A 27,948-nucleotide genomic window follows, 5' to 3' on the forward strand; every position below is an offset into this window, starting at 1 on the left:
GCTCTGCACTTAAACCTCGCTGGAGGGACCAGTTCGGCCGCCACAGTCGGTCGTGCCTCGCTCTTCCTTGCTGGCCTCTCTTTCTTCTGCCAGGCCCAGCACCTTTATCAGCGGCCTCTCCAGCGGCCAGCTGGTGTGCTCGCTGCACAAACTACACAAAGCAGGTGCGCTCGGGCAGGGCACCAGAAGGGCAGGAAGCATGGGGTGGGATCTGGGGGAGCAGACTCTCCCAACCACTCCCCATCCTTCACCCTGGCTTTAGCCTCAGGCATCTGCTGGTGCCTCAGTCCAGGTGCGTGCAGGCCCTTCTCAAAGATACCAAATCTGGCCCTGTGGATGCAACCAGAACGCAGTACTGTCCCGTCATCCCATTTCCCAAGGCCTACCAACCCAGCCACTGGAGCAGCCAGCATCAGCTTCGCCCAGGTGAGAGAGAACCTGTGGAGTGGGCGGAGCAGGCAGGTAATGGGAGGAGCTAGTGAAGAGCCCTGGGCAACAGGGGCAGGACAGGAGGCATAGGCAATAGGCGTGGACAGAAAGGGTCACGCTAGGACAAGGGAAGCCTGGCCACCAGGTGTAAAGGCAGGGCGGGCAAGGGACAGGCGAGGAGTAAAAGCAGAAGGGGACAAGGACAGGTGTAAAAGCTGAAGGTGAGCATGTAAGTGAAGAGTAGGGGACATGGCATAGGGAAGGGGCGAAGGGTCTGTGGAGAGCGGCGGGTTGCATAAAGGCAGACGGACTCGACTCGCATCGTGCTAATCAGTCTCCACACACACACACAGCTCCAAGCTGCCTGCTTGATCCTCACCCCCCTTCCACCCCACAGCAGGGTTCAAGGAACAGAGATTAGAGTGTACTTACCCCCTTGAAGCTTCTGCCCTCTCCGTCCACTCTGATGCAGAAGCAGCCTTGATCCCCTCCGCCCGCCTGTTTATAGAGACCTGACCCCAAGACTTTGCACAAGAGTCTGCAGAGGAAAACCAGGCTGCAACCCAGGGGCAAGCACGGGACGGACGCACATCTTTTGCAAACATCTTTATTTATCTTGTATAAAAATAAGGTCCATGGAGAGTCCCCAGGGCTCAGGGGGCGGGGCGAGTACGCACTTTTATAAGTTACAGGCCAGGCTCCCACTAGGGCTAAGTATGGCTTTGGGGGAGAGGGGTTGCTGCAAGCAGCACTGCGGGGAGAGGCCCACGATGCTGCCCCCTGTGGCAAGAGAGGGAAGTGCTGGCTCAGGGTGGGGCCAGCAGAGGAGGGCGCTGCCCGGCCCAGCCGAGCTGAGGACCACCTTCCCTGAGAACCAGGCCTACCCAGGACCCCATCCCCAGCAGAGTCCATCTGAGGGAATAGCGGCTACAGCGAAAGGTCGGAGGTGACCTGCAGGGGGGGACCCGGAGGACGCCGGCGGGCACTGCGACGGCCGGTGTCAGTGCGGATGTAGGGCTGGTTCCGCAAATCTGGTGACCAAGAGATGAAACACAACCTTTAGGAACTGCCCAGAGCAGAGTTCCCACTCTAAAGCACAGCCCTCACCCTTCTAGGGACCCAGACTGCATGTACATGAAGGGGAACTGTTTGTTTACCAACCCCCCTCAAACACACCCCAGCCATGCAGTGCCCCACTCCCTAGGGGCTGAGGGCACTGGTGTCAGAGGCTAGGTCCTCCAGATACCTGGGGGACTAGAGGGGGATCTCCTCTCCCAGGCTGGCCTCACAGAGGAGCCGGGATGTCCGCTTGCCGGTGCGGGCCGTGAAGGGCACCGTCTTGAGCACTGAAGGTCGGAGAGGTAGGAGGAAGAAGGGAAGCGGAGAGAGAAAAAAAAAATACAGAAAAAGTAGCAAGAGGTAGTGAGGCAGCCAGACACCCCTTCCGAAGGGGACTGAGATGAGGACAGCACTGAAAGACAGACTGAGAACAACACAGACGCCCCGCAGAGCCCTAACCTGTGATGATGTCTTCAATGGCCCCATCGCGGTCACTCTCATAGATGAGTGGCTCCTTCTGCTGCTTCCGCTTCAGCTCTGAGATGAGGTCCATCTGCTGCCGCCGGGCCTTGGGGGGGGACTGGGGGTGCACAGCTCCAGCTCAGGATCCTCTCAGCCCCCCACCCCCAAGCCTCAGGGCTTCTGTCTGGTGTCCCACACACAGAGCAAAGGCAGCTGGCTTGAGCAGACCCTTGGGGCACCACTTTGGTCCACAGCAGGGCCCATCCATGTAGTGACAGCTCAAAGGGGACTAGAGGATTGGATGCGGGGCATCCCTGCATAGGCTCAGGGGCCACTGCCTACCTTGGGGGCTGAGGGCTCCCCTTTGCCGGGGGCATCCATGCCTGCCTCCTGGGCAACTGCTTCTTTCTTCCACTGTTCCACTTCCTGCTCGGCTTTCTGGGGGTCGAGGGCAGTTCTCCATGAGGTGAGCCCTTCCTATTTTCCCAACCCACCTCCAAGAAAGATGTGGTCCCAACCTTCCCGTACCCATATGAAGAGCCCTTTATGTCCCACGGGGGTTCCCAGTCCACCCACCAACACACAGACCTTGTACGCCTTGATGAAACGGCTGAAGAGGCAAAAGAACATGGAGGGGGAGGTGGTCTTGGGATTTTCCCCGAAATACTCCACCACGGACTCGTAGGCCTCCTGCGGACACAGCTCATCAGCCTGGACCCCACACAGCCTAACCACTGCTCAGCCCCCCACCCCCACAAGATACCCATCAGCCATCTCTTCCCTGGTCCCTCAGACGAGCAGCTTCATCCCTCCCTTGGTATCCCAGCTGAGGCACAATCCCCCACACACCCCACTCAGACCTCGGTCCCTCTCTCTGTATGCCCCTCATCCCAGTCTCCCCAGCCCCAGCACCTGAGCCGTCTTGCTGTCTGCCAGGAGTTTGTCCATAGTGGGTGTGTTGGCCCTCAGGAACTCCTTGAGCACCAGGCAGTCATCCTGTCGCATAAACTCCTTCTGAGTCAACTCCAGACCTCGCTGCAGGGAGCGCACGTCCCCCAGGACACTGTCCAGGGACACTGGGGCAGAGACAGCAAACAGTACAGGAGTCAGAGACTCCCAGCAGAACTCCCAGCTCAATCACAGGCATCCTGTGGTCCCCCCCCCACCGCCATTCCCCAATCCGCCCTTCCCCTCACCCAGCGGTCAGAGGCCCCTCTCCTGCAGAGGCTGCTCACCTGCGCTTGCCTTGTCCAGGAAGTGCAGGTCACTGTGGAAGCCCATGAGCTGGGGGTACTTCTCTGCGATGACCTTCACCAGGTAATGCAGTAGTGTCTGTTTGCGGTCAGTTGACTTCATCTCCAGTAGCTGCACAAGGGCCTGTCATAAGCTATCGGCCACCAGCCAGCCCCACCCCCCACACTAGAGGTCCCTCCTTGGCCCCCTCACCGCGTCCAGACTCTGCAGTCGGAAGCCATAGGCTGCTCCACGTTTGCTGCTGTTCATGTAGTTGCCAAAGGCCAGGACGATCTGGAGGGGCAGAGAGAGCTCAGGGTATGCTGGGGAGGATGTGCCCCCATTAGTGTTGAAAGAACAAGAACAAAGATGGTGGAAGCCAAGCCCCCCCACTCAGTGCTCACTGCACCCCGGCAAGGATCCATGTTTGACATGTGTGCACGGTTGGCAGTGTGGTCCTCCACCACTTCTCCCTGACACTCATGCCAACACCCCATCCTAGGCTGTGGGGTCACCTTTCTGACACCGATTTCCTTGACTCTGTGAGGCAGTGAGACTTGACTCCCACATCACAGAGTGACTGAGTTCTCAGGAGGATCCCATCATAGACAGGGCATCTAAGCCAACGACTTCCTCACCCCAGCTCTGTCCTTCTGAAGTGACACTGAAGATGTGTATGTGACAGGTGAGGACTCCATCTATGTTGCACCCTAGATTTGCAGCTAAGGGCCTGGCCTCCCCCTAAGCCTACCGAGAGCAGGCAAGCTCTGGCCTCTCACCTCCAGGATCTGGCGGAGTTTGTCTGAGCACTTGATGGACATTGAGGCTGCAATGATGGCGTTCAGTTGCTGGGTGTGGGAAGGGAAGGCAAGGTGAGTTGTGGGGAACAACCCCCATCCTCACAAACCTCCACAAGCTCACAAACTCCCAGACCCCTCCTCGGAGCCCTGACTGGGCTGCCTCCTCTCTCTTGTCTCTCACTCTCTCTGTCACTCTGTGTGTGTATGTGTCTCTGTCTCTCGCTATCTCTCTCTGTCACTCTGTGTGTGTGTCTGTCTCTCACTCTGTGTCTCTATCTCTGTCACTCTGTGTGTGTCTCTGTCTCTCGCTATCTCTCTCTGTCTCTATCTCCCTGTCTCTATCTCTCTGTCACTCTGTGTGTGTCTCCGTCTCTCGCTGTCACTCTGTGTGTGTCTCTGTCTCTCGCTATTTCTGTCTCTCTCCCTGTCACTCTGTGTGTGTGTGTCTGTCTCTCGCTATCTCTATCTCTCTGTCATTCTGTGTGTGTGTGTGTGTGTCTCACTATTTCTCTGTCTCTCTGTCACTCTGTGTGTGCGCGTCTCTGTCTCTCGCTATCTCTCTCTGTCTCGCTCTCTCCTCCCAAGCCACACCACACTGCCCCCTGGCGGCACCGCACCGGCATGAGCATTTGGGCCGTGTCCGGGAAGTTGCCCAGGAAGGTGAGTGTCGACATGCGCTCAGGCAAACGTGGAATCCGGCTGAAGCGCAGCATGAAGCGGTCTTCCTCCGACAGCTCCTCCATTGGCCTCTGCTCCCGCTCGAAGCGTGCAATGAGGCTGCGTTCATACTCCGTGGGCAGGAAGCGGGTCAACAGCTCCAGGAAATCCAGGCCAAGGGTCTGCAGGTCGTACCTGTATGTGTAGCAGGGGTGTCACTCCACACCCTCCTACCCCTGAGCAGGGCTTCCTCCCTTCTGGACTGAATAAATGAACTTCAACTTTGGCCTTTTGCTGACAGCCCCAGGGAACAAGAGAAACTGGGAGCTGCAGAACCTGCATCCCCATACGACAGTGACAGGTACCTGGCTGCAAACACCTGGGGCCGTGTGCCCAGAGCTGGGCAAGGAGACAGACAGGGCGCAGCACTTCCCAGCCTGTGTAGCTTTCGTTTTTTGAAATGGGGACACAGTTCCCTGACCAAGGCTGGGGTGAGGCTTGATGGGCTCTGTCCGGTGGCTGGGGCTCTTTCACTCGAGCCCACTTGATGACCTCGACTGGCAGAGGGTACTCACGTCTCAATGGCCTGGCAGATGCGGTCAGCGCCCAAGTTCCCCTTGCGCAAGGTGATGGCCAGGTTCTTGGCCCTGTTGGCCTCAATGAGTGTTGCCTTGGTGGGGGCCTTCTGAGATGCTTTGCCCTTGAGGGCACTAAGGTCCAAGCTGGGGCCTTGGGACTTGGTCTTGAAATGCTCCTCAAAGTCACTCATGTCCAGTTCCTGAGGGATCAGGGAGAGGAGGCGGGGCTGGGTGAAGCCAAAGCCGGAAGACTGTGCCCCATGCTAGAACCAACTACCTGGCACTGACCAGGACACTGGGCAAGAAATGAGCACCAGTTAGAACCAACTACCTGGCACTGACCAGGACACTGGGCAAGAAATGAGCACCAGTAACTCAGATTAACTTCAGGCTATAATGGGCATAAGGGGGCACATGGGAGGCAGGGAAGGCACATCAAGAAGAGGCCCTGACCTCAGGCCATTAGAGCTAAAGGAAGAGCCGGAATTTGCCAGGGTGAAAACAGGAGAGTAGGGGGTGGAGGAGATGACCACCCAGCTGCCAACCATGATTGGAGCCTGGGACCCACACTGGGACAAGGCAGAACCACACACACCTGCAACACCTTCTCGTCATTGAGCTCCGTGAAGACAGTGCCCGTGATCTGGTTGGGTTTCAGGGCCACCCAGTTTAAGAGCGGCATTCGGAACTTGGTCTGGATGGGCTTCTTGGCTTTAACTCCTGGGACAGGGGAGGAGTGAAGAGTACCAGGAGGGGGAAGAGTGGTCTGGAAGCACCAGGGCCCAGCAGAGCCTGGCAGGGCAGGCTCCAAGACTAAATGTCCTGGAAGACAAGGGAAGTCAATCCCCTCCCTCTGCTGTCCGAGCCCAGGATCCCAGGGTCCTCTCACCTGGGCCCATCTCGAGGCCAGGCCCTCCAGGGGCATCAGGGGGTCCTCCCGGAGGTGGTGGGGGTGGCGGTGGCACAGGTCCATCGGTGCCCAAGGGTGGCGGCGGTGGTGGCGGAGGTGGGGGTGGCTGTACTCCAGGGAGGGGAGGCGCAGGTGGGACGTCTGAACAGGCAGGGAGTGGTGGGGCATCCGGGGGCACTGAGGGTGGGGCTTCCTGTGGGAGGTTGATGCCTGGAAGTGGGGGCGGGGGCGGGGGTGGAGGCGTGGACACTGTTCCTGGAGCTGTTTCTGCCGCTGGTGGGAGATCTGAACGGAGAAAGGGTAGGAGAGCGCGCGTCAGTATCTTACCGCGGTGGTCTCCTCACCACCCGCCCCACACATGCGCACTGGGCCCATTCTACTGCGCCCTCCCCAAGATCCAAGCCTCCCTCCCCAATGCTGTCTGTAGGAGATGCTTCCAGCCTCTGCGCACCTGGGCTGGGGGCGCCGCTGGCCACCACCCCGGGAGCTGGGACGTCATCGCTGCTTGGAGTTGCCACAGCAACAGGGAGAATCTCAATGGAGACAGCATCTCCTGGCCCCCGCAGGACACGGATCAATCCCTTCTCTTCCAGCTCCTCCACCTTCAGCTCAATGGCCGAGGGCCGCCGAGCCGAGGTGAAGGGTGGCACCTTCTCAGGCTCCGGGGAACACTTCGGGGCATTTGCGGCTGTAGACTCGCTTTGGCGCTCCTGTGAGCCCCAGAGTAAGGGTCAGTGCCCACCTACAGGTCCCCTGGCCCATACCCTCCTCCTCCGGCTGGGATGGAACAGATAGCATAACAGTCCCAATTGGGCAGCCCGCCCGACCCAGGCTGCAGCCCCAGCCTCACCCGGAGGGTCTCCAGCTCCTTGCGGGCCTGGCTTAGCTGCTTTTCCAGCTCGGCAATCTTGGCCATGGATTCGTTCTCCGCGTCACGAAGCTTCTCTGTCAGCTGTGGCACCAGCACATTTGGTGAGTTCCCCACCCACTGCTGGGCACTGGCGACACCAGCGAGGGGGCGGCACCAGGCATGGCTGCCTGGAGGGCTGGGGGAGGCTCCCGGATGCGCTTAACCCACGGCACTGTGGGTGTCAGGCCTGGCTGGCTCTTGCACCCAACTAGGTAAGGCCCTGAGATTACTAAAATGCTCTCTGGAGGCAGAACCTGGCATCTCTGATCACTGGGTGGTGAGAAGCTCTTGACCTGTAAAGGGACCTAAGCAGCCAGTTACATCCAAGCCTGAAAGTCTGCACCTTCATTCAGAAGGTACCTTCCTCATAGTTTCAGCCCATGTAGAAGCTCAGGGAACTCTCGCTTTGCATGACCCCCAAAGGCTTTAGGATTTGGACCTGATCAAACTCAAGGGCCAGGCTGCAGCCCCCCCCCCCCTTATTCACACTGAGAGCCTGAGCCTGGGCCAGCGAAGGCCAGGGGCCTGGGTGCTGCGGGGATCACTCACCGTGGTCACCTGCTCCTGCAGCTCCTCCATGTGCTCCAGCACCGCGTTCTTGGTCTCCGTGTCCTCCAACAGTGAGCCCACATCAAAAACATTGTCCAGGTACGCCTGGATCTGCACCTGCAGCTTGTCGCTCTCGGTCAGCCGCAGAGTCTGTCCCCAGACGGAACAAGGATGGTGAGGACTATTTAGGGGGCGGGCATCAGCCAGGGCCCCCACTTCTGCCCAGAAGAAGGGACCAGAGCCCTAGGTGGCTTTCCCCCAACCCCTTTTTTTAAAAAAAAAATTTGTGTGAGTGTACCATCAAATCAGATCTGACTGGTACAGGAGGAGATTGTCCCTCCTTTCCCGGCAGAGCATCTGGTGGATTCGAACCGTGAGCCTCTGGGATTGCAGTGCAGCTTCTTGACACTAGGCCACCAGAGCTCCCCTTCCCCCAACCCCTTTTTTAAAAATTGGGATATACTTCAAATACCTCATCAGTCGCCATTTTAAAGCTACAATATAGTAGTGGGTTTCGGCAGATTAAAAAAGTTGTACAGCCATGACCACTATCAAACATCAGATTGCTTCATCACCCCAAAAAGAAATCCCACCCCCAAGCATTCATTCCCCATTTCCCTCTTTACCTAGCCTAGCCCTTACCTGGCAACCACTAATCCCCTGTCTATCTCAGTTGTTGTTGTTGTTATGTGTCGTCGAGTCACTTGCGACTCATAGCGACCCTATGTACAACAGCCCTAAACCCTGCTCTGTCCTGTGCCAATCGCACTGTCTCTGACACTCCCATCCCGATTGTCTATCTCTAGGATTTACTTATTCTGAGTATTTCATGTACATGGACTCATCCCCTATGTCCTTTTCTGGGCCAGTCTTCTTTCATTCAGCATCTTTTCAAGGTTCATCCATAGCCATGTTGTAACATCTATTAATACTTCATTCCTTTTTTTTTTGTCCCTCTTGACTTTTGATTGTGCTCTGAGCTAAAGTTTCCATAGCATATTGGTATTCCATTCAACCATGCATATGTGTATTTGTTTTATGACACTGATTTTAATCCCCATCTTATCAGCACTTTCCCCACTCACTCCTTGTGATTCTCATTTCCACTCTTCCTGCTTTCCTCTCACTTCCTGCTGTCTGAACTTTATCCATGAGCTGTCCTTGTGATCTCGGATGGTGACGGTGCTAAAGACTGAGTGTCTCCCTGGTATTACTGCTCACCCTATAGGTTTGTCTATATATCACTCCTTTCTCTGGCTGAATAATATCCAAATATGGATATACCGCCCTCGGATGCTTTTCACCTTTTCTCATCCCAGCTTTCAGAATTCCAACCTCAGGGCCCTCACTTGGCCAGAAAGCCTCCCAAAGAAATCAAGAAAGAAGTTGCAGATTCTTTGGGCAAGAAAGTGCCAAATGTTCAGACCCTCCCTAGGTGATTCGGCTCCCACTCTGGCCAGATTCTCCACACTCTCCCTTATTCATTAGACCCAGAGAACCTGTCTGAGACGGATACTCCCAGAGTCAGTCCCAGGACCCCCAAGAGCTAGATCCTGTGACTGCAAAATAGCTCCATGGATCTGGTACCTATACGTGCCTGGTACTGCTCTGCGCATCTAGTCACTACTATCTCTGTGATGTTCCTATTTTACAGATGGAAACACAGAGCTGTAGAGCAAGGAAGAGGCCTATATAAGGTCACATGGCTAAGAAGTGGCAGAGACAGGATGTGAACCAAGGTCTACCTGACCCCAGTGTCCATACCGCCAACCATACAACTGTGGTTAAGGCCGGGGGTGTCAGGGTGTGAGGCTCACCTCCAAGTATAGGTCCAGGCCCAGGTGAGTGAACTCATATTGCAGGAAGACACGGAAGTTCATATTCTCCACTGAGTGTACCACAATGTTGATGAATTGCATGCAGGCCACCTGGAGGCAGGGGACACGTACAGATGCATGATCTGGGGGCGTATGCTAAGGGCCTCCTATCGCCCATTTAACTCCAAGTCTCCCTCCCTCTTTACATCTCTTATTCTACCACTAACCCAGCCTCCCTGCCCTCCTTGCCCCACACCCCCCACTCTCATGATCACTCAGTCCTCATACTTTGCGGGGATACTCAGACACCTGGCTGCTCCCTGTTCCCTGCTCACAACAGTGGCCTGGCCCAGGCTAAGTCCGCTGGGCTACTGAGTTTACCATGAAGTCAATGTTGGTGTCTTCATTCCGGAAATATTCCATCAGCTTCTCAAAGCGGTGCTGCTCCCCACACACCTGGGGAGGGATGGTGGCAATATGGTTGTCATGGACGCCCCGGGCAGCCTAGCCCCAAAGGCAGACCTGGCCTCCGTACCCCACCTTACATGTCCACAGGAGAGGAGTTAGGAAAGAGCTCCTGATTCACTGACAGCCAGAGGCAGACCCGGCCTCCCTTCCCCACCTTACATGCGCACAGGACAGGAGCTAGGAAAGAGCTCCTGATTCACCAACAGCTAGAAGCTACCTCGTGTCCACTTGCCCCCAAGACCATCCCTCTACTAGAGACAAAGCTGATCTCCAGGACCACCCAGGAGGAGGTCCAGACCTGAAGCTTTCTTTAAAGAGATTAGTTCACTGTGAAAATCTATACCAATTAAACCTCTACTAATAGCTGTAGGCAGGCAGCCATCATGTCCACCCCACAGAAGCCCTTTCCAGCACTGTCCAGTGTTGGTCAGCTGCCAGGCTAGGCTCTGCTCAACCAAATATTGATGCCAAACCCAAGGTGCAAAGCAAGTGGGCCCCACAGAACCCAACCTCAGAGCCCAGGCTCCATTTCCACCCATCCTCCCTCCCTCCCTCACTTCACTCAGGCCACCCTGGTGTCCTGGCCACACCCCCCGCCAGGCCTCTGCCTACCATGCGCAAGGCCCTCGCTGCCTTCAAGAGCTTAGCTCAAACCTGTGCTCATGAGGTCTTCCTGACCGCTGCCAACAGTCCTCCTCCACTGTGTCCCCTTATCTTATCCATAGCCCTGCTCATTTTCCAGCACATTGTATCATGAACTTATTTGCAACATTGTGTATTTTCCATCTCCCCTTTGCTTTTTTCCCTGTTCTTTTGGCTCACTTGTGCATCCCAAAAGCCCACTCTTATGGCTAGCACACAGTAGGCACTTCATAAATATTTATTAAATAAAGGAATGTATCCTGTCCTGTGCATGATAGGTCACACATTTACCTTCTTATGAGCCCATAGTCAGCAACTCTGGATGCCCGAGGCAGCGAAACTACCTGATCCTGCATCTTCCCTTCTAAACCTCTCCATCCTTGACTGTCTCACCCTGTGCTCCCAGATGCCTGCCCTCTGTTCCCAGCTGCCCCCAGCAGCTGTTGACAGTGGAATGTCAGGCCCACTATGTTCGGGCATGGTAGTTTCCAGTACCTCCTTGAAGTTGTCAAAGGCCGCAAGGATGATGTCATGTCCACCCCGCACCAGGCACACAGCTGCCAGCAGCTCCAGCACCAGAGCCTTGGTTCTAGGGAGAGAAAGGTGAGCTGTCCTCTGAGAACAGGCAGACTGCACAAGGGCAGACACAAGGCTCGTGAGGACAAGGGACCTGATTGTGGGCTTCACAGTGAGTGGTCAGGGTGCCAGACTCGGGGGAACAGAGGAGCTAATGGTGGGGTAGAATGAGCCTGAGCAGGCCTCCTGAGAACTGTGGGCAGAGTGGGAAAGGGGGTCAAATGAAAGGAGGGTCTAGATTTACGGAAGGAGGGACATGGACCTCACCTGGGGTTCTTGTTGTTGAGACTCAAAGCAATCTCATTGACACAGGCTGGGTGGTTCATGACGAGACTGAAGCCAGACTAAAGAGAGAGGATGGGCAGGTCAGTTCCTCCATGCAGACCCCAGGATTGCCAGCATCTTCTACTCATACTTTCTACACAGCCAGTAACACACCATTCTGGTCTTTAACACCCCTCAAGCTTAGGAAGCTCTTTGTATCCAATCTTACCCTCTTTTGCTCCAGCCAAAGCCTGGCTCTATCTCTCTTTTTAAGTCCCTTGTTTTTTCCAAAGGAGTTCTTGTGATACAGTGATTAAAGCTAATCAAAATGTTGACAATTCAAACTCACTAGCTGCTCTGTGGAAGAAAAGTGAGGCTCTCTTCTTTCCCAGCCGTGGAAACCTTATGGGGCAGTTATTCTCTGTCCTACAGTTACTACAGACTGCACAGACTTGATGAAAATGAGATTTTGGTCTTTTCTAAAGTATGGTGGTGCTGGTGGTGTGTACCATCAAGTCAGAACCTCCACAGCTGACCCTCCGGTGGGTTTTCAGAGGCAGTAAATCGCAGGGGAAGAGACAGCCCATCTCTCTCCCGCAGAGAAGCTGGTTGATTCACACCACATGCTTTCTGGTTGGGAGTGCAGCTCCTTACCACTAAGCCACGTGACTCCCTAAGGCATCCTGGACACAGTGAATCCTCAAAGACTGGCTAAGTGAGGGAGGTCCCACCTCACCAACTGCTCCCCCAGACAAACACGCACAGGCTGCTCTCTGCTGCGGCCTCACTGTCCAGCCCTCCTTTGGGGGTGCGGGCCAGTCTCCATGTGTGGTACCACCACACAACTGACCACAACCAAGGGGCACTCAAGGGGACCTGACAAAGAGGCAGCAGAAATCTGAGTCTCGCCTTAAGACTCATCAGCCTCAGGCTACTAAGCCCACAGCCTAGACCCAGGGCTCCGCAGTGGATGAGAGGGTGGGGGGACAGCTGGTCCGAGGCCCTCAGCAGTTTGGGCAGCCCATGGAAAGCACAGGCCTGACCCTGGGCCCACCTGGTAGTTCATGATGGCACGTAAGCACATGATGCAGACGTGAACATCATCCTTCTGGCTGACGATCCGGGAATTCCTCAGAGCTTTCCTGCTGTGAGCTGGAGTCAGCCTGGGTGGGGTCGAGGGAGACAGCAGGGGTCAGAGTCTATGCTCCCAATTCCCATTCCCCCGACCACTCAGATGGCCTCTGGATCCCTCGGCCACTAGGCCACGAACTCCCATCCACCCAGCAGGAGGCCAGCTGAGGGCAAATAAGGTTGCTCAGTCCCTAGACCTGGGGGGTGGGGTGGGGAAGGAGAGGGGTCAAGCAAAGGCTCCTAACAGAGATAAGAGTATTAAAAGGCGGTTGCTGTGTTGCAAAACTGAAGATTCTGTGGAGGGCAGCCAGCCATAGCTTAGAAATTGCTATAGAAGGGCTCTCCACAAGGTGGCGCTGATGCCCACGTGGACTTCTCTTCCATCATGCAGGTGGATTCTGAATTCAAGAGTACATTGGTTCAAATCTTAGCTTCACCATTCACTAAGCAAGTTTCAGTCTGGGCCTCAGTCTCCTCATTTTTAAAATAAAAACAATAATATTCATACCCTCTTGATAAGATTTTTAGTACTATAAAATGAATAAATGTATACCTCTAACAGTGCCTGGAACATAACCAAGTATTACAAACACATGTATAACTGTTGTTGTTACTGTTGTTATGTGCTGTCAAGTCGCTCATGACTCATAGCGACCCTGTGTGCAACAGCCCTGAACCCTGATCTATCCTGTGCCAACCTTATTGTCTCTGACACACCTACCCTCATTACCCTAGTCACTGAATCAATCCATCTCATCTTGCCCCAAAAATGTGTGTTTTCTCTGTAGTAGAACAGCCAGTTTGTGACTTCCACATGCTGGGTCCTTCTGCCAATTCTGTCATATTTCCAATGATACTAGGAAGCCCAGTTGAGTTTCTCTTCTTGTCGCAGTCCAAGTGTCTGTGTTGCATACTCCCCTTCACTGATAAAATGTCTCTTATTTGTCTGCAAGACACAGCTCTCAAGTCACCTCCTCGGGGAAGCCCTCCTGATGCTCCAGGCAGTGGCCACCTCCCTTCTCAGTGTCCTCAATCATACCTCAGTGACAGCCTGTGAAATTGAATTGTTCCCCACTAGACTTTGGACCCTTACCCACAAGTCTTTCTGAGTACCTTTCCCAGGGCCCAATACACAGTGGTTGTTAGGTGCCGTCAAGTCAAGCATTAATGATGGTGACCCTGGGATCAGCCGATCTGACCCCTGTCCTATCCTGTGTCATCCACATCATCTCTGATAATATTGATCCCATGGCTGCATGTCGAGCCATCTTATCAAGGGTCTTCCTCTCTTTCGCTGACTCTCCACCTTTTCAAACATGATAGTCTTTTCCAAGGAATAGCCTTTCCTAACAACATAGTAAGTATAAAGAAAAGTTTGCCAAAGGAATGAATGAGCAGACATTCATGAGATGAATGGGAGAGCTGAGAGCTTAATATGAAAGTGGTCCTCTAGACCCCAGGTTGGGAAGGAAAGACACTAGAGTTGCTGAGGCCATCTCTTGTACAATGCTGAGTACACCTCCATCCACAGATGTCAGTCATCTCATCCAACCCCCCACCATCCCGAGAGGGCCAGCCAGGCATGCACTTCCCTCAGGCAGCTACGTACCGAGGAGAAGGGGGACATCTGGACGCCACATGGGAGAAAACAGGGAGTTAGATGGGTACAAGTGGGCCCCACTCACTGACCCAGAAACTACCTCCTAACCCCAGATCCAGTCAGTTCCCAGCCATTGGTATTCATACCAACAACTTCTTAACATACATGTAACCTGAGTCCTGTGCGTATCCCTAACTCTGCTCCTCATGCCTGGCCACCCCTCCCACCACTGGGCCTGCTGGACGCAGGGGTGTGGGGGTGACATCTCCATTCTGCACCTACTCCAGCATGGGCACACGTACTTAATGGTCAGGTGGCGACTCTTGGGCTGTGGTGGGCAGGATGAGGGGGATCCCTTGCTGAGATCCTCCATCGACTGCTCCAGGGGCTTGCTCTTCTCGGAGTTGGGGGCCCCATTGTCTGTGCCTGTGCTCTCCATGTCATACCTGCAGGGGGCGATGCAGTGGCTTGGAGGCCACCACTGCAGGGGTGCTTCCAAGAGGGAGGGGACACTGAGGGAGGAGGACAAGCCGGAGCGGGGCTGGGTGGAGAGAAGGCTGTTGATGGGAGAGGCTTGGGGTCGGGAGACAGTGGGACATCCTCCGGGTCCTGAGTGGCACCCCAGGCTATGACCTTCCCTGTCCAGGGCAGGTGTTCAGGAAGGGGTTCATGGTCAACCAGAGGATTCTACCCAGAATCCACCCCCTAAGCACAGACCCAGCTCAGACAGGACTTAGATCTGGGGCTACAGGAAATTCCTGCCGAGGAAGCGAGCAAGATGGAGGAACAGACAAGACCCAAGGAAGCATGAGCTCTGAGGAGTGGCATGGGGCGAGGATACAGGGTCACTCACGTGAGGGAGCACTGGGCAAAGGCCAGGTACTCGAGCAGCACATCCAGGCCACGGTTCTCCTCGCTGAGGAATTCCCGCACCCACCTGCAGGGACAGGGCTCCCTGAGTGCCAGCCAGACTGAGTGTCCCCCACTCCAGGGAGACACCAAAATCCAGGCTCAAAAGGCCCAGGATGCTATGAGCTCAGCATGGCTGATGTAAGAGCCAGCATAGAGCAGGAAAAGAAGTGGAGAATGCCAGGGGGGTCACCAAGAGCTGCTCATCCGGGGCCCCCACTGCTCTTCTGGGGCCCCCAAGAGTGGCCTTGAATCCCTTGCTCACCCAATGTGGTTTGTCCTCAGGGAGATCTCCAGTTCACGCAGCACCTGTGTAGACTCCTGAACTCGCCTCTTAAACTGGGGGCCAAGAAAAGGCAGGCTGGTGGGAGAGCCCAGGTCTCCTTCCAAAGCCCTCCAAACACCAACCCGCAAACCATGCTTAGCCTTTCACGCTGGCCTCCCCTGCCACCTCCACACACCTGCCCAGTGGAACAGGCGCGCTCACAGGCTACACATGCTCCCCCATACACAGATATACAGGTGCACACCACATATTCAAACTCAGATGCACAAGATACACACACACCCCTCCATATCAGGACACTCAGAACACACACACACACACACCCTTCAGAACACATGCCGCCCCCTTCAGGACAACAGATTATACATACATACAAACCCCTTCATATTCTTTAAAACAAACAAACCACAAATGAATTGCTTTTATTTCAGTATGCACCGGCATTTCAGCATTTAGTGGTCCTGAACACAAAGATAAAAAAAAATGCAGCAATTTGCCAGGAGGTCAAACCCGCCAGGTTCAGGATCTGCAGCAGACACCGAGTTCTTTCTGAAGGCTGCTAAGGACAGTGAGACGCAGCAGCCCCAAACCAAAGTGTGCAGCAGATTCTAGGTTCTTGTTCTGCTCTAGCTGTCAGAACCGCTCCGTATTCTGATACACTCACATCTGTATTCAGACATACAGGATACACACAGCCATACATCCGTACCTGGCCCCCCCGACACACACACACACATAAACAAATCCATCTCGGGCGCATTGGGCATGCAGACACATCCACATCCACACATCTACAATCAGACACATCAGTGCACAAAGCCATACATACATGTCCATATAAACACACATGACACAAAAAAACCATATGTACACACAAGACATACAAATGGACAAGATCCATGATCCACACAGAGAGAGCACACATACCACACAGATACCTATAGATGCACGTACACAGAGGGGTACCCATGTGCGCACACACACAATGCTCAGAGGAAACTGGGGACGCTCACCTGCAGGGCACTCGCCACCTCCTATCTTTATCATCACTCTCAGACATGTGCTCACACAAGCCCACAGGAAAGTACATACATGTCCACAGTCACCTCAGCTGCCCAGAACTTATGAGGAGGAGGGGGAACGGGACAGAGGTAAAAGGAAGATATATACCCCCAAGTTGGGCATCCAATCAGTTGCCACCTTCCGGCTGGCCCCACCCGTATCCAGGTAGCTCTTCAGCTTCTGGATATATGCTCCAGGGGGGTTCTTGACTTGAAACCGCTCCTGGAAAAGGAATGAAGTGCACAGAAATGGGGACCTGCCTCTGCCCTTGTCCCAGGACACCATTCCCAGCTCTGACGGGGGTCCAGGCTTTCTTAGATGCCGCTGAACCACTGAACCCATAAACTAGTCAGCAGTCCCTGGCCTAGATTTCCCTCCCTACTTCGGCCTCACTAGCCTAGCATAGCTCTAGGGTGGGACATGGAGGGGTCAGTCCTGCCATGGACACTCCTGGGAGAAGAGGGACAGAAGGCATTCAGACTGGCCCCTAGGTGGCACCAAGCTAGGCTCTGTCCTCCCTGGACCACACCTTGGGATCAAGCCTGGATCTTGGGGGACAGAAAAGAAAGATGCCCTGGCTAGCCGTGTGAAAGGGTCACTAGAGGCAAGGCCCTGCTACCCTAGCTCAGCTCCTTGGTAAGCAGAGGCCTCTTCCATCCCATTTTGGCCTGTTCGCCTGGATTCCATGTCAATAGGTCCCTGTGCAATAGAGCAACTCCTTGTCTGGTCCACCCACCTCCAGCTCAGGCAGCCTCTCAGAGAATCAGTGGCCACAGCAGAGACTGCCAACCGGAGGGGCCCCTGTCCTTCCCCATCCAGACCCCTCAGCCATCCTCCTAACTGTCCACTTCTCCAGGGCCTTGGAGCCCTCAAGCTCTGGGGTGCTGGGCCTCTCCTCCTCTCGTCCGCCTCCCACACCCAGCCCTTACCCCCAGACTCCTGCCCAGCCAACTCAGACCATCAGCCCAGCTCATCCTTCCATTACTGAAGGCAAGGCTCAGCCAGGCTCCCAGGGGAGGCTCCCTGCTCCCCAACTCCCCACCCCCAGCCTCCACATCCCCAGGCTTAAAAGCTGCTCTGTTCCCTCCTCCCTCCCTCCCTCCCTCTGGAGCCATTGTGGCAGCCAGGCAGGCCCCACCCAGCCAGCAGTGGGAGAGGGGTCCTCCGTGCCACAGACAACACCCCTAGAGCTGAAGGGGCAGAAGCCATGAAGGTGGCAGGCTCCAGAGCCCAAACTGAGCACTGAGAGTTGGGGGTTCTGATCACTCCCCTACTGAGGAATTCTAGTTAACCCTAGGGAGGCCACAGCTCCTCTGGGCCCCAGGTAAAAAGAGAAGAGGGTTCTTGTCCCTCCCCCACCTTCCCATTGGGCCAGATGAAGATGTCCGACCCTGGTGAAGGTCAAGGTAGACTGCTCCACGAAACTCGGCCAGGAAGACTGTGCCATGGCTCCAGCTGCCCTGGCCAGCACCCTGGAACAGCCCTGTTGACACAGCAGAGGCAGCCCCAGCCCCGCTTCTGACTCAGAGTCTCTGGGGAGTCTCTATGGCCAAGGGAAGGAGGGGTGGGGTTCCAGAGTCTTTCAGACACCCCAACCCTCTCCAACTGTGATGATGTTAGCCTCTGGGCGGGGCCTTGGTCCTAAGGGCAGTGTGGTGGTGTCCCTTCTCTAGTCAACCGCAGCCTGGCTGGGGTAGGATGCCCAGATGGTGGGAGGGAGGCACACCTACCTGGTCACAGATGAGCTCCCACTTCTTCTCATTGTCATACTGGCTCAGCAGCTGCACCTTGTCCGGGGGCAAGTTCATGCAGTTCTGGGGAGAGGAGGACACAGTCAAGACCCCAGAGCTGGGCCCCACTGTAAGGGGAGGAGAGACAGGGCACTGTGGGGACCCCAAAGGACCCACCTCCTTAGCAGATGTTTCACAGACCCCTGGAGTTCTCTCAGGTAGCACTGTCCAGGCCTGGCCTGCCACCCAGCACTGCCTCCTCGCACGTGGAATATAGAGGCAGGAATAGTTCTCTGCCTACCTCACCACGATCTCAGCCATCTCTGGATCCCAGCTTCCCCCTTGTGTTATCCCCCTGTGGGTATCGTCTCTTGCCTGACTCGGGCGAGAAAAATAACAGACAAGCCATCCCTGGTCAGGCCAAGCAGAGACAGGAGTGGATACAAGCCCATTCTTATTTGTCACCAGGAACCTCATGTGTGCACACCACGCCCAGGCCACACAAACACTAGAAGACCTCTCAAGAGCCAGAAGACCTCTCAGCAGAGAGCTGAGGCCCCTCCTACTCAAGTCACTTTGGGAATTCAAGAGGAGAGGGGAAGAACTTGGGCCTGAAGGGGTAGAGGCAGCCTGGGGGTTCCAGGAAGCAGCATCCCATCATGGGTGCAGAGGGAGGGGGATTTCAGAGGGGAAGGTCGTCCAGCCACAGGAGTCCCCCTGGCCAGCACGCTGGGTCTGGGGTGCTGTGGCCCAGTCCTGGGACTTCCCTCAGCAGCTGAGAAAGGTCAACAGTAGCATCCCTGAATCTTCCTCACAGATGACAAGGGTATGGTATCCCCCTCAAATGTCCTCCCTTCAGGGCAGGCAGCAGGCCCAGGACTGTGGGATCACCAGCACCAGGTGCTCCCAGGACACCCCAAAACTTAAGTATCTTTGAGAAACCAAAAAAGGCTCAACCCATTCCCGTAACCACTGGTTTACTGAGGGCCTGTAAGGTGTCAGACCCCAAAAAGTTCCTGCCCACAAGAAACTCCAAGGTAAACCAAGAGCTCCACAGGGCAAGGGGGAGCCCCCAGGGAGCCTCACTCAGAGCTGTGGAGGCCCTTGTTGTCACTGGTGGCTTGGAAGGCACACCTTCCCTGGGTCACGTGGCCCTGAGATGAGGCCAGCAGCTGGAACAGAGGGGCCACACCCACCCGAAGCGCCTCAGCCAGCTTCCTCTCTGGGTTGCTAGGTCTGGTACTAGGGCTCTGACCAGGCTTCACCCCAAAAATCACTGCCTTGGGTCAGCCCAGACAACAGGAAGCTGGGTGTTCTTGGTCCCCATTGCTTAACCTTTCCGGCTAAAGGCCCTATTTAAGAGGTGGAACTGCCCATCCATGGGGCCCCCAGGCCGAGGCCAGCTGGGGCTGAGGATACGTCATCTCCCTCCTCCATTGCGAAACGGAGCCCGAATTGAGGAAACGGCCACTGTCTCATCAGGCACCCTCCCCTAACCCACCAACCGCCAGGCCAGCTCTTACTACACAACACAGGAGGGGCTGCCCCCATGGAGGGGCTGAAGCTCTGGCAGGGGAGTACACTCCGTTCTCTGTCTCTCTCCCTGGTCCTTCCTGAAACCTCACCAGCCTACAGCGACACAACCTGGGGTGGAGGCAGAGCCCAGACAGGGAGCAAGGCTGAAGGGAAAAGAGGAAGGAGGAGAGGCGGCAGGGGAACCTGGAGCCAGGCTTCAAGGAGGAAGGAGATGGCAGGAGGGAAGGTGGGCAGAGGAGGTGGCTGAGCCCCAGCATCTGAGCCTGGGGAGACAGCAGCTCCCCAACACGGATGTTTCTGAGCTCTCACTCACTCTCACCTACCCCAACAACCTGGCTCCTGGAACGGCGGCCCAGAAAGCACTTCCACCTTGATAGTGGCAACCACATACAGGGGTGGACTTTGCCTCAGCACCCACTATAGCTCTAAGCCTTTGTACCAATGACCTCAATGTCCCCCACCACACACACACCATTTCTGTGTTCAGGTATTACCCCCAATCACCTGCAATCTACAGGGTTAGGAAAAAGACCAGGCATTGCAAGTGTTTTGTGATCAGCTGCTAACCTAAAAGTTGGTGGTTTGAACTCATGCAGGGAGCCCAGGGAAGAAGGGCTTATGTTGTTGTTGTTGTGTACTGTCAAGTCGGAACCAACCCACAGCTGACCCTCCAGCAGGTTTTCAGAGGCAGTTAATCATATGGGAGGAGATTGCCCATCCTTCTCCCGCAGAGCAGCTGGTGGCCTCGAACAGCATGCCTTCAGGATCGCAGTGCAGCTTCTTGCCTCTAGGCCACCCGGGCCCCCTAAGAAGGGCTTGTGAACTGATTGCATAAGGGTGATGTTGTTGAGCCACTTCTCACCCACAGCAACCCCATGTGCCTGAGTAAAACTACCCTATAGTTTTCTAGTCCCTAACTTTCTATGCATCTTTTCAAAGTTGGACAGTGAACAAGGATGACGGCAGAATAATCTTAGAGTGGTGGTGTTGGAGAAGAGTATTAAATATCCCATGGATGCCAAAAGAATGGATCTGTCTTGGAGGGTGCTCCTTAGAGGTAAGAATGGTGAAACCACCCTTTGGGTATGTTGTTGTTAGGGGTGGGGGGAGTCAGTTCTTGGGGAAAAGACATCATGCTTGGAAAAGTGGGAGCTCAGTGAAGTAGAAGAAGAACTTCAACAAGAGGGACTGACAGTGACAATGAACTAGAGTGTCTTGGAGATTCTGAGGATGCCACAGGCTGAGGCAGGGTTCAAATCCATTGTTCACTGGGTCACTGTGCACTGCAGTCGACTCAGCAGCATCTAACAAAGATCTTTTTTTTTTTATTTTATTAATTTTTGTGCATGCATCATCAAGTCAGATCTGACCGATACAGGAGGAGATTATCCCTCCTCCAGCAGAGCATCTGGTAGATTTGAACCACACACCTCTGGGACTGCAGTGCAGCTTCTTGCCACCAGGCCACCAGAGCTCTTAGTAACAGTCTTTATAGAAACCGAGAGCCAAGTCTTTCTCTTGTAGTATGGCTGGGTAGATTGGAACCACCAGCCTTTTAGTGAGCAGCCAAGAACCAGCAGGGCTCCTTCCATAATGATTACTGCTGAAAAAACCTCTATGAAACCCCACCACACTGTAACACCTGAGGTCACTGTGATTTGGAATCAACGGCAACAGGTCTGATTTGAGCACAGATTGGATGGTGACCTGCCCAAGGTCACACAGCCAGGAAGAGGAGAACCAGACTTTGAGCAGACTCCCCCCAAGAGAGGCTATTACACAGTTATTACAGGGATGGGGGCCTGGTTCCCTCTGTCCCAGGGCTGGCCCGCCTGCCCAGGCTTCGGACAGCCCCGAGATGGGAGAAGGCAAGGCCGTGCCCCCTTCCCACCTGAGCCACTCGGGCCTCTGAGCCCACATGCCAGCCTGCCAGACGGGCTAAATTTAGGATCAGAAATCAGAAATAGCTCTGACAGGCTGAGCACTAATTAGCAGCTGCTCCTCGGTTGTGCCCACCGAGGAGACAGGCACCCAAGGGAGCTAGGGAGAGGCCAGCCACTGCCACTCACTCAGGGTGGCGTGAGGCTACCCTGGAAAGCAGGAACGGCCCCCACCCCACAACCAGCAAGGCCCTTCCCATGATGACAGCATCCTGGGTTGGGGGCTGGGGTAGAAGCAGGAGTTCAGTTGACAGCACTCAGATGAGACTGGGAGGGGCAGGGAGTATAGGTATGGTAGAGACACCTGTCTGCATCCCAACCCAGTGCATCTCCAGAAAACAACTACTTGAAAAGATTCCATAGTACAGATATTTCTTGATCAGTTATAAACTATCTCTGAGTTACAGAAGGGCTGTGGGGTGACTCAGATGTAGGTTAGGGTACTGGGATTCCCCCAAAATCCAGTAATGCCAACCTTCAGGTTTGGGAAGGGACAGGGGCCAGCAGGGCAGGAGACGGGACAACAGGTGCTGCCCATATAGTACAGGCTGGTGGGGGGAGGAAGTGGAGGAGGATGAGAGCAACGCCCTCACAGCACTTGCCTTTGCTATGTAGCATTCTATGTCTTGTATCTATTACCTCATTTAAGCCTCAACAACAAGCCCACTATTATAATCCCCATTTTACAGATGGGAAACTGAGGCACAGAGCTGTGAAGTTGCTTGCCCAAGGTGATCAAACAGATATGCTGGTGGGAAGACTGGATTTCCTTTGAAGGAGAGAAGCACCAGCAGTGAGGGAATCATTAGAAATGTGGGTCATGGCCCCCAAGGGGTCCTCTGCAGACAACCTGGCCCAGCACCCCTCCCTACGAAGGAACCAGCAACAGACAGCCCCACTTCCTGCCACCCAGCACCCTACACTTCCTGTTGTTGCCCACACTGTGCTCTTACTCACTGGGGAACCCCCCCCACAACACGCCCTTTCTCAGGGGGAAGTGGAGGCCTCTCCACCCCCTCCCCATGCATGCACTGCTACCGTTAGCAGCCCACTGCTCCACCCTCCAGGAGAGGCGGGCCCGCCCTTCGTGGTTTCTGGCCTCTGCAAAGTCTTCTACCCAGGCCTCAAAGCTTGAGACCTGAGTGATGGCAGCCTGGCCTGAAATGGGCTCTCCTCAGGGGCACACAACAATCTGGGGTGGTCTTAGAGAGGTGGAGGGGAACAACTTCATTCACCTCACTGAGGCCCAGGATGGAGAGGTCTTCATCAGCTCCAACATCATCATCATCATCCGTTTCCTCACAGGGAGGAGTATTTATTAAGCACCTACTAGGTGCTGGGCAACTGTGCTAAGAACTCTGAATCTGTAATTTCATTTAATCTCTGCAATGATCCTGGAAAGCCAGTCAACACCATTGCCATTCTCTTCTTACATGTAAGTAAAACTGAAGCTCAGAAAGGTTGAGTAACTTACCCAGGGTCAGAGAGGCAGTAAGTGCAAAGGCAAAGCTCAAAGGCCACACTTCATGATTCCGAAGTCCAGGAAGCTACCTCGGGTGGTCTTCCTTCTCCCTAAGTAGCCCCTGCCCAGCTCCAAGGTGAGAGGCCCAAGCCACCTTCCAGGGCTCCCTGTTTCCAGAAAAACTGCAGGCTCAGCCCCATGAGCAGTCCCACCTGTTCCTACCCATCTCTGCCAACCCCAGATGTCCCTGTGAGTCATGCCCACCACATCCAGGGTCACCATGTGCTGGCCCTGCCTGCTGGGAATGCCACCTCCAGCCTCCACCCAGCCTAGCATCCAACCACATGCCAGAGCCCCTTGGGGATCCTCCATGTGTGGGACACAGGCCTGAGCAGCCCCAGGACTGTGGCTACACGATCCCAAACCTCTGCTCCAGAGGAAATTCAAATTCTCATGGGACCCAGACTATACAGATCCATGAAGGCAGGATGAACCCTTGAAACCAGTGCTCTGAGATAACCTTTCAACCTTAAATAAAAAATAATCCCTTCAAGTCTTCTGAAAATGAAACAGTAAGTTAAATTAAAAAGAATGGCTGCCTTTAGGGGAGCTCTGGTGGCCTAGTGGCAAGAAGCTGCAACTACAATCCCAGAGGTGCACGGTTCAAATCCACCAGATGCTCTGCGGGGAAAGAGGGGCAATCTCCTCCTGTACCAGTCAGATCTGAGTTGACGGTACACTCACACAAAAATAATAAAATAAAATTTAAAAAAAAGAATGGCTGCCTTGAGCATTATGCTGTTTTAAGATATACCTATAAGAAGTGGTTATTTTCAAGGGAGCTCTGGTGGCCTAGTGGCAAGAAGCTGCACTATAATCCCAGAGGTACGCAGTTCATATCTGGTGATCCTCTGCTGGAGAAGGAGGGGCAATCTCTTCCTGGACTAGTCAGATCTGATTTGACAGTACACACACACAAAATAATAAAATTGAAAAAAAATTTTAAAAAGGGGTTATTTTCAACAATTTTTTAGCCAAAGAGAAGACAACCCTTAACGAGCTGGATTGACAGAGTGACTGCAGCAATGGGCTCTAGTATGTCAGAGATAAGGATGGCACAGGCTAGGACAGAGCTCAGGTCTGCTGTTCACAGGGCTACTATGAATGGTACTTGATTGGACCTAACAACAACATAAGAAATTGCGTTCTGGGGGCTGCTAACCCAAAGACCATGCCTCTCTGGCAGCTAGACTCCAACAGGAGCTTTGTGGAGGGAAAGATGGGCAATTTACAGCCTCTGAAACCCACTAGAGGGTCAGCTCTGAGTTGGTTCCTACTCAATGGCAATGAGTTGAGTTGAGCAACAGATGACACCTTCATGGAAATCTTTATGGATCCAGACAGACTCACTGCCCTTCCAAGGAGTGGTGAGCGAGCTTGGGATAGCAAGCCATTCTACTCGTACTCTATTCTTACTCCTACAAGGTCCCTAAGAGCTGGAATCGCCTTGGCTTTGTTTTTTTGTTGTTGTTGGTTTTGCTTTTGGTTGTTTTGTTTTTTTTCAACGTGGAGTCCAAGTGCATATCAGAATATAAAGTGAGAATCTCAGAGGGTAATGGGTTTATGTTTACATGAATAGTGGAAGAACAGCTTGGAAAAACTCTAATCAGAGGATGAGAACACAACTCAAAGAAATTAATATGTTACTGAATCATTCATGTAGAAATGGTGTGTGTTTGGCTATGTATATTCTCAATGACAACAAATAAGATCAAATATTTAAATAAATTAAATAAAAATCTGCTCACCTCTACCACAGAAAAGGGAGCTCAGTCTCCCATGTCCAGAACTGAGGAGTTGACTCACGCTGTCCAGCCCATGGTGGGATGGACCAGCCAGACCAGGGACCCCAGGACCTTGGGGCTGTCCTGATCTCCCCACACAGCCTGGCCAAGTGCCATATCTCTGAACACAAGCTGATGGAGAAAGCTAAGAGTACTGGTCCCATCAGGCAGATTCCTCTCCAAATGGTTCACCCCCACTAGGATTCCAGACTCACTATTGGTGTGCAGACCATTCCCAGAACCTCTTCCTATTGCCAGACAGGGGGCTTCCTCAGCCTCCCGTGCCTCCCTGTCCAGATAAACTAGGGATGTCATCTACCTGACTATCTGGGAAACCTAGAAATGGTACTTTGCCATCTCAATCCCTGGCCCTGCCTGCCCCAAAGGGGAGGGGATGAGGGCTGGAAGCCACCCAGCCTTGGGCAGGGGCGTAGGAGAGGCGAGAGCTGAGTGGGACTGGCTGGTTTTCCTACCATCCCAGCAGGCCCGTGTGGCTGGGCAGCCGTTGCTCCTCCGCGTTGCTAAGGCAGCAGCCGAAACCCTGGCTCAACGTACTCTTCCTCCCCACCCCCATTTTAAGGCCACTCCTCTCGCTCACAGCTTCACCCCATCTTCCCAAAGGAGAAAGGCTGGCAGGGAGAGGGGAGAGAAGGAGCAGGCTCTCTGCTCCTCCATAAGAGGGAGGCTACAGTCAGGAAAAGAGTGTTAGTTTGGGATATCTAGATCTCATGACCCCACTCCAGTGAAAAAGCTAAGCTTGAGATACTGAAAGGGTTTCCCTCCCCCAAAAAACCCCCTGTGCTCCCATCAAGACTGGGGACACTGAAGGTGATTGCTTTCGGTAAGTTCAACTTCTTCTCTGAGATGTTCCCTAAGGACATCTGGACTCTGGTCACTGGGACTGGGGGTCAGATGGAGATCTCCTTTGCAATGTCTATTGCCAGGCCTATGTATTTTGCCAAATCTTTGGCCCTGGGAACTTCAGGCCAGACAGAGTCAACGCTGTCACCACTGGATCAAAGCTGTCATCCCTGGGTCAACATAAATACGGCCCTGCTAATGGGAAGTGAGAAGAGTCAGGTTCTTAGCCAAATGACCTTAATTATGTCCTGCCCACAGCAGAACAAGAGACAGGCTGAACCCTCCCCAGGAAGTACGTGAAGTGGAAACGCTGGAGTTCCTAGAGACTGTAGGGAGAGTGGGTGCTGCTGGCCCGGGTTTCTACCCAGCCACCACCCTTCATTCACAAGGGCATCCTCTAAGACCCATCTCTGGCCCTTGCCCTCCTCTCCTGGTACTCTGGGACTCCCAAAGGCATTGAGTGTCAGACCCAGCCAATCAGTTATGGCAGCTAATCCAAGCCGGGCAATCAAGATCTATACCAGCAGCCAACAAACCCTCACCACTTGACTTTTAGGTTTTCCATGGGTCTTAATTATTCACACAGCTCCTCCGCATCAGTGTCCTAACAGAGAGCCCGCTTGAGCCTTACCCTGAAAGCTCTTGCCCCCCAACCACAGCCACATAATTCAGAAGGAAGGCACACCTGCGTCCTTCATCAGGCTGTGAGGTCCAAGGACACACCACCATCTAGGCTCCCCAAATGGCCCCCTCACCCTTCTACTGGCACCTGTACACCCATATGTTCAGCTTGGCCAAGCTCTGGATTTGGGGAGGTGGGAGGGAATAGATGGGGACATCTGGGGTGATCCTGGAGTGAGGCACCTCCGAGAGCCCCCCCTCCACTAATCAAACGGTTGCTCAGCCTCATGCCTCTACATCCTCCATGCTTGCTAGTCCAGGTTTCCAGAAACTGTTAAGATACGCCCTGTGGGGCCACGCACAGGGTCTGCTGTGTAGCTTAACAGAAGCTGGAGGGGGGTGAACAACATGGAGGAGGTGGAGGGGCTGATGAGCTGAACACTATGAAGGGCAGGCCTCCCTGGGCCCCCACCCTGAGCCCTGCAGTGCCAACCTGCCCAAATGGCCGTGGGCCTCTGGGAAAAGCCATGGCCTTATTCGCCTGTCACTCAGTGTCCAGCGAGGGAAGGCTGACAACAGACAGGCCACTTAGTTAAAGGAGCCAGTGACAGGCTGAGGGAGGGAGGGAGGGGGAAGTGAGAATGAGTAGTCCTTCCCCCTTATCACTCCTGACTCCCAGTCCCCACAGATGGACCCCTTGACCCTGCTTTGGGGCCCCCACCCCACCAAATCCAACCCACTGCTCCCTAGCCCCTTCTGAGCTGATAGAATCCTTCCCAATGGCCGCGTCCTCAGGAGCCCCCTAGTACTATAGGTAAGCCAAGGGGCTTCCGGACTGTCCCAAATCAAATGACCAGCCCGCCCTGACCCCGCCCTTCCTGACCTCAATCCCCTCTGAGGATGGGCGACAGCGCCCTAGACAAGGACCTGCAGGTAGTGCTCCATGTTAGTGAGGGGTGAGAACATAGACACCGCTCCCCACGACCCAACAAGCCCACACGGGCAGCCCAAGCATAGAACACATCAGCTCAGAAACATTTCGCTTCCATCCACTGCCCCAGGAGGTTATGATGTGACTCCTTCCGTCTCTGCCCCGTGAGGACACACGGGGTCGCATGGTCCACACCGGCACCCAGTGCCTGGGCCTGCGTGTGCTCGGGGAAGGGGGCGCCCCGGGACCCCCGGCCCCATGGCTCCACTTTTCACTTCCTCACTGGACCTGTTTGTTTAAGACCTTTAGACCTCGGACCGCTAGGAAGAGAGGGTGGCGTCTTGGGGAAGAAGACCAGGCGGTTTCAGAAGAAAGTTTTTTGGGGAGAGTGCTAAGTCACTCTGAAGGAAGCCACTGTCACTCCCACCCCCTGGAGGAGGCACCTGGGCTGGGGATCTCCAAGCGGCATAGGAGCCCCCTCGGAGCAGGGATGCGTGCTGGGTCCCTGCCACCTCCCGCCCGTGCCCTGCGCGCAGTCGGGGTCACACTCACCAGGACCCGATTGAACCGCTCCTCCAGCTCTCCCACCGCGGGCATCGGCTGCTTGGGAGCTGCGGGCTGTTTGGGGGGCGATGCGGTGGGGCCCGCGGGCTGCTCGGCGCTACCGGCCGCGTTGCCCAT

At 54.6% G+C, this 27,948-nt stretch overlaps 1 protein-coding gene across 1 annotated transcript; it reads right to left on the reverse strand.

Moving 5' to 3' along the window:
* Window positions 1-1,683: 1,683 nt before the first annotated feature.
* Window positions 1,684-27,948, reverse strand: FMNL1 (formin-like 1). The gene is made up of 26 exons (XM_006897824.1): window positions 27,820-27,948; window positions 18,073-18,156; window positions 16,451-16,564; window positions 15,260-15,333; window positions 14,939-15,022; window positions 14,388-14,531; window positions 12,409-12,517; window positions 11,358-11,434; window positions 11,010-11,103; window positions 9,786-9,860; window positions 9,405-9,515; window positions 7,588-7,737; window positions 6,979-7,080; window positions 6,580-6,838; window positions 6,108-6,413; window positions 5,814-5,938; window positions 5,216-5,418; window positions 4,601-4,835; window positions 3,963-4,031; window positions 3,397-3,477; window positions 3,186-3,315; window positions 2,863-3,026; window positions 2,539-2,640; window positions 2,293-2,388; window positions 1,948-2,068; window positions 1,684-1,775 (listed from the first exon to the last, which is right to left on the reverse strand). The coding sequence occupies exons 1-26, from the start codon at window positions 27,946-27,948 to the stop codon at window positions 1,684-1,686; spliced, it is 3,330 nt and encodes a 1,109-aa protein (XP_006897886.1).

This window comes from Elephantulus edwardii, unplaced genomic scaffold (genome assembly GCF_000299155.1).
Source record: "Elephantulus edwardii isolate Elephantulus edwardi_28Jun2011 unplaced genomic scaffold, EleEdw1.0 scaffold00216, whole genome shotgun sequence".
In the NCBI taxonomy this organism is placed as follows: Eukaryota; Metazoa; Chordata; class Mammalia; order Macroscelidea; family Macroscelididae; genus Elephantulus; species Elephantulus edwardii.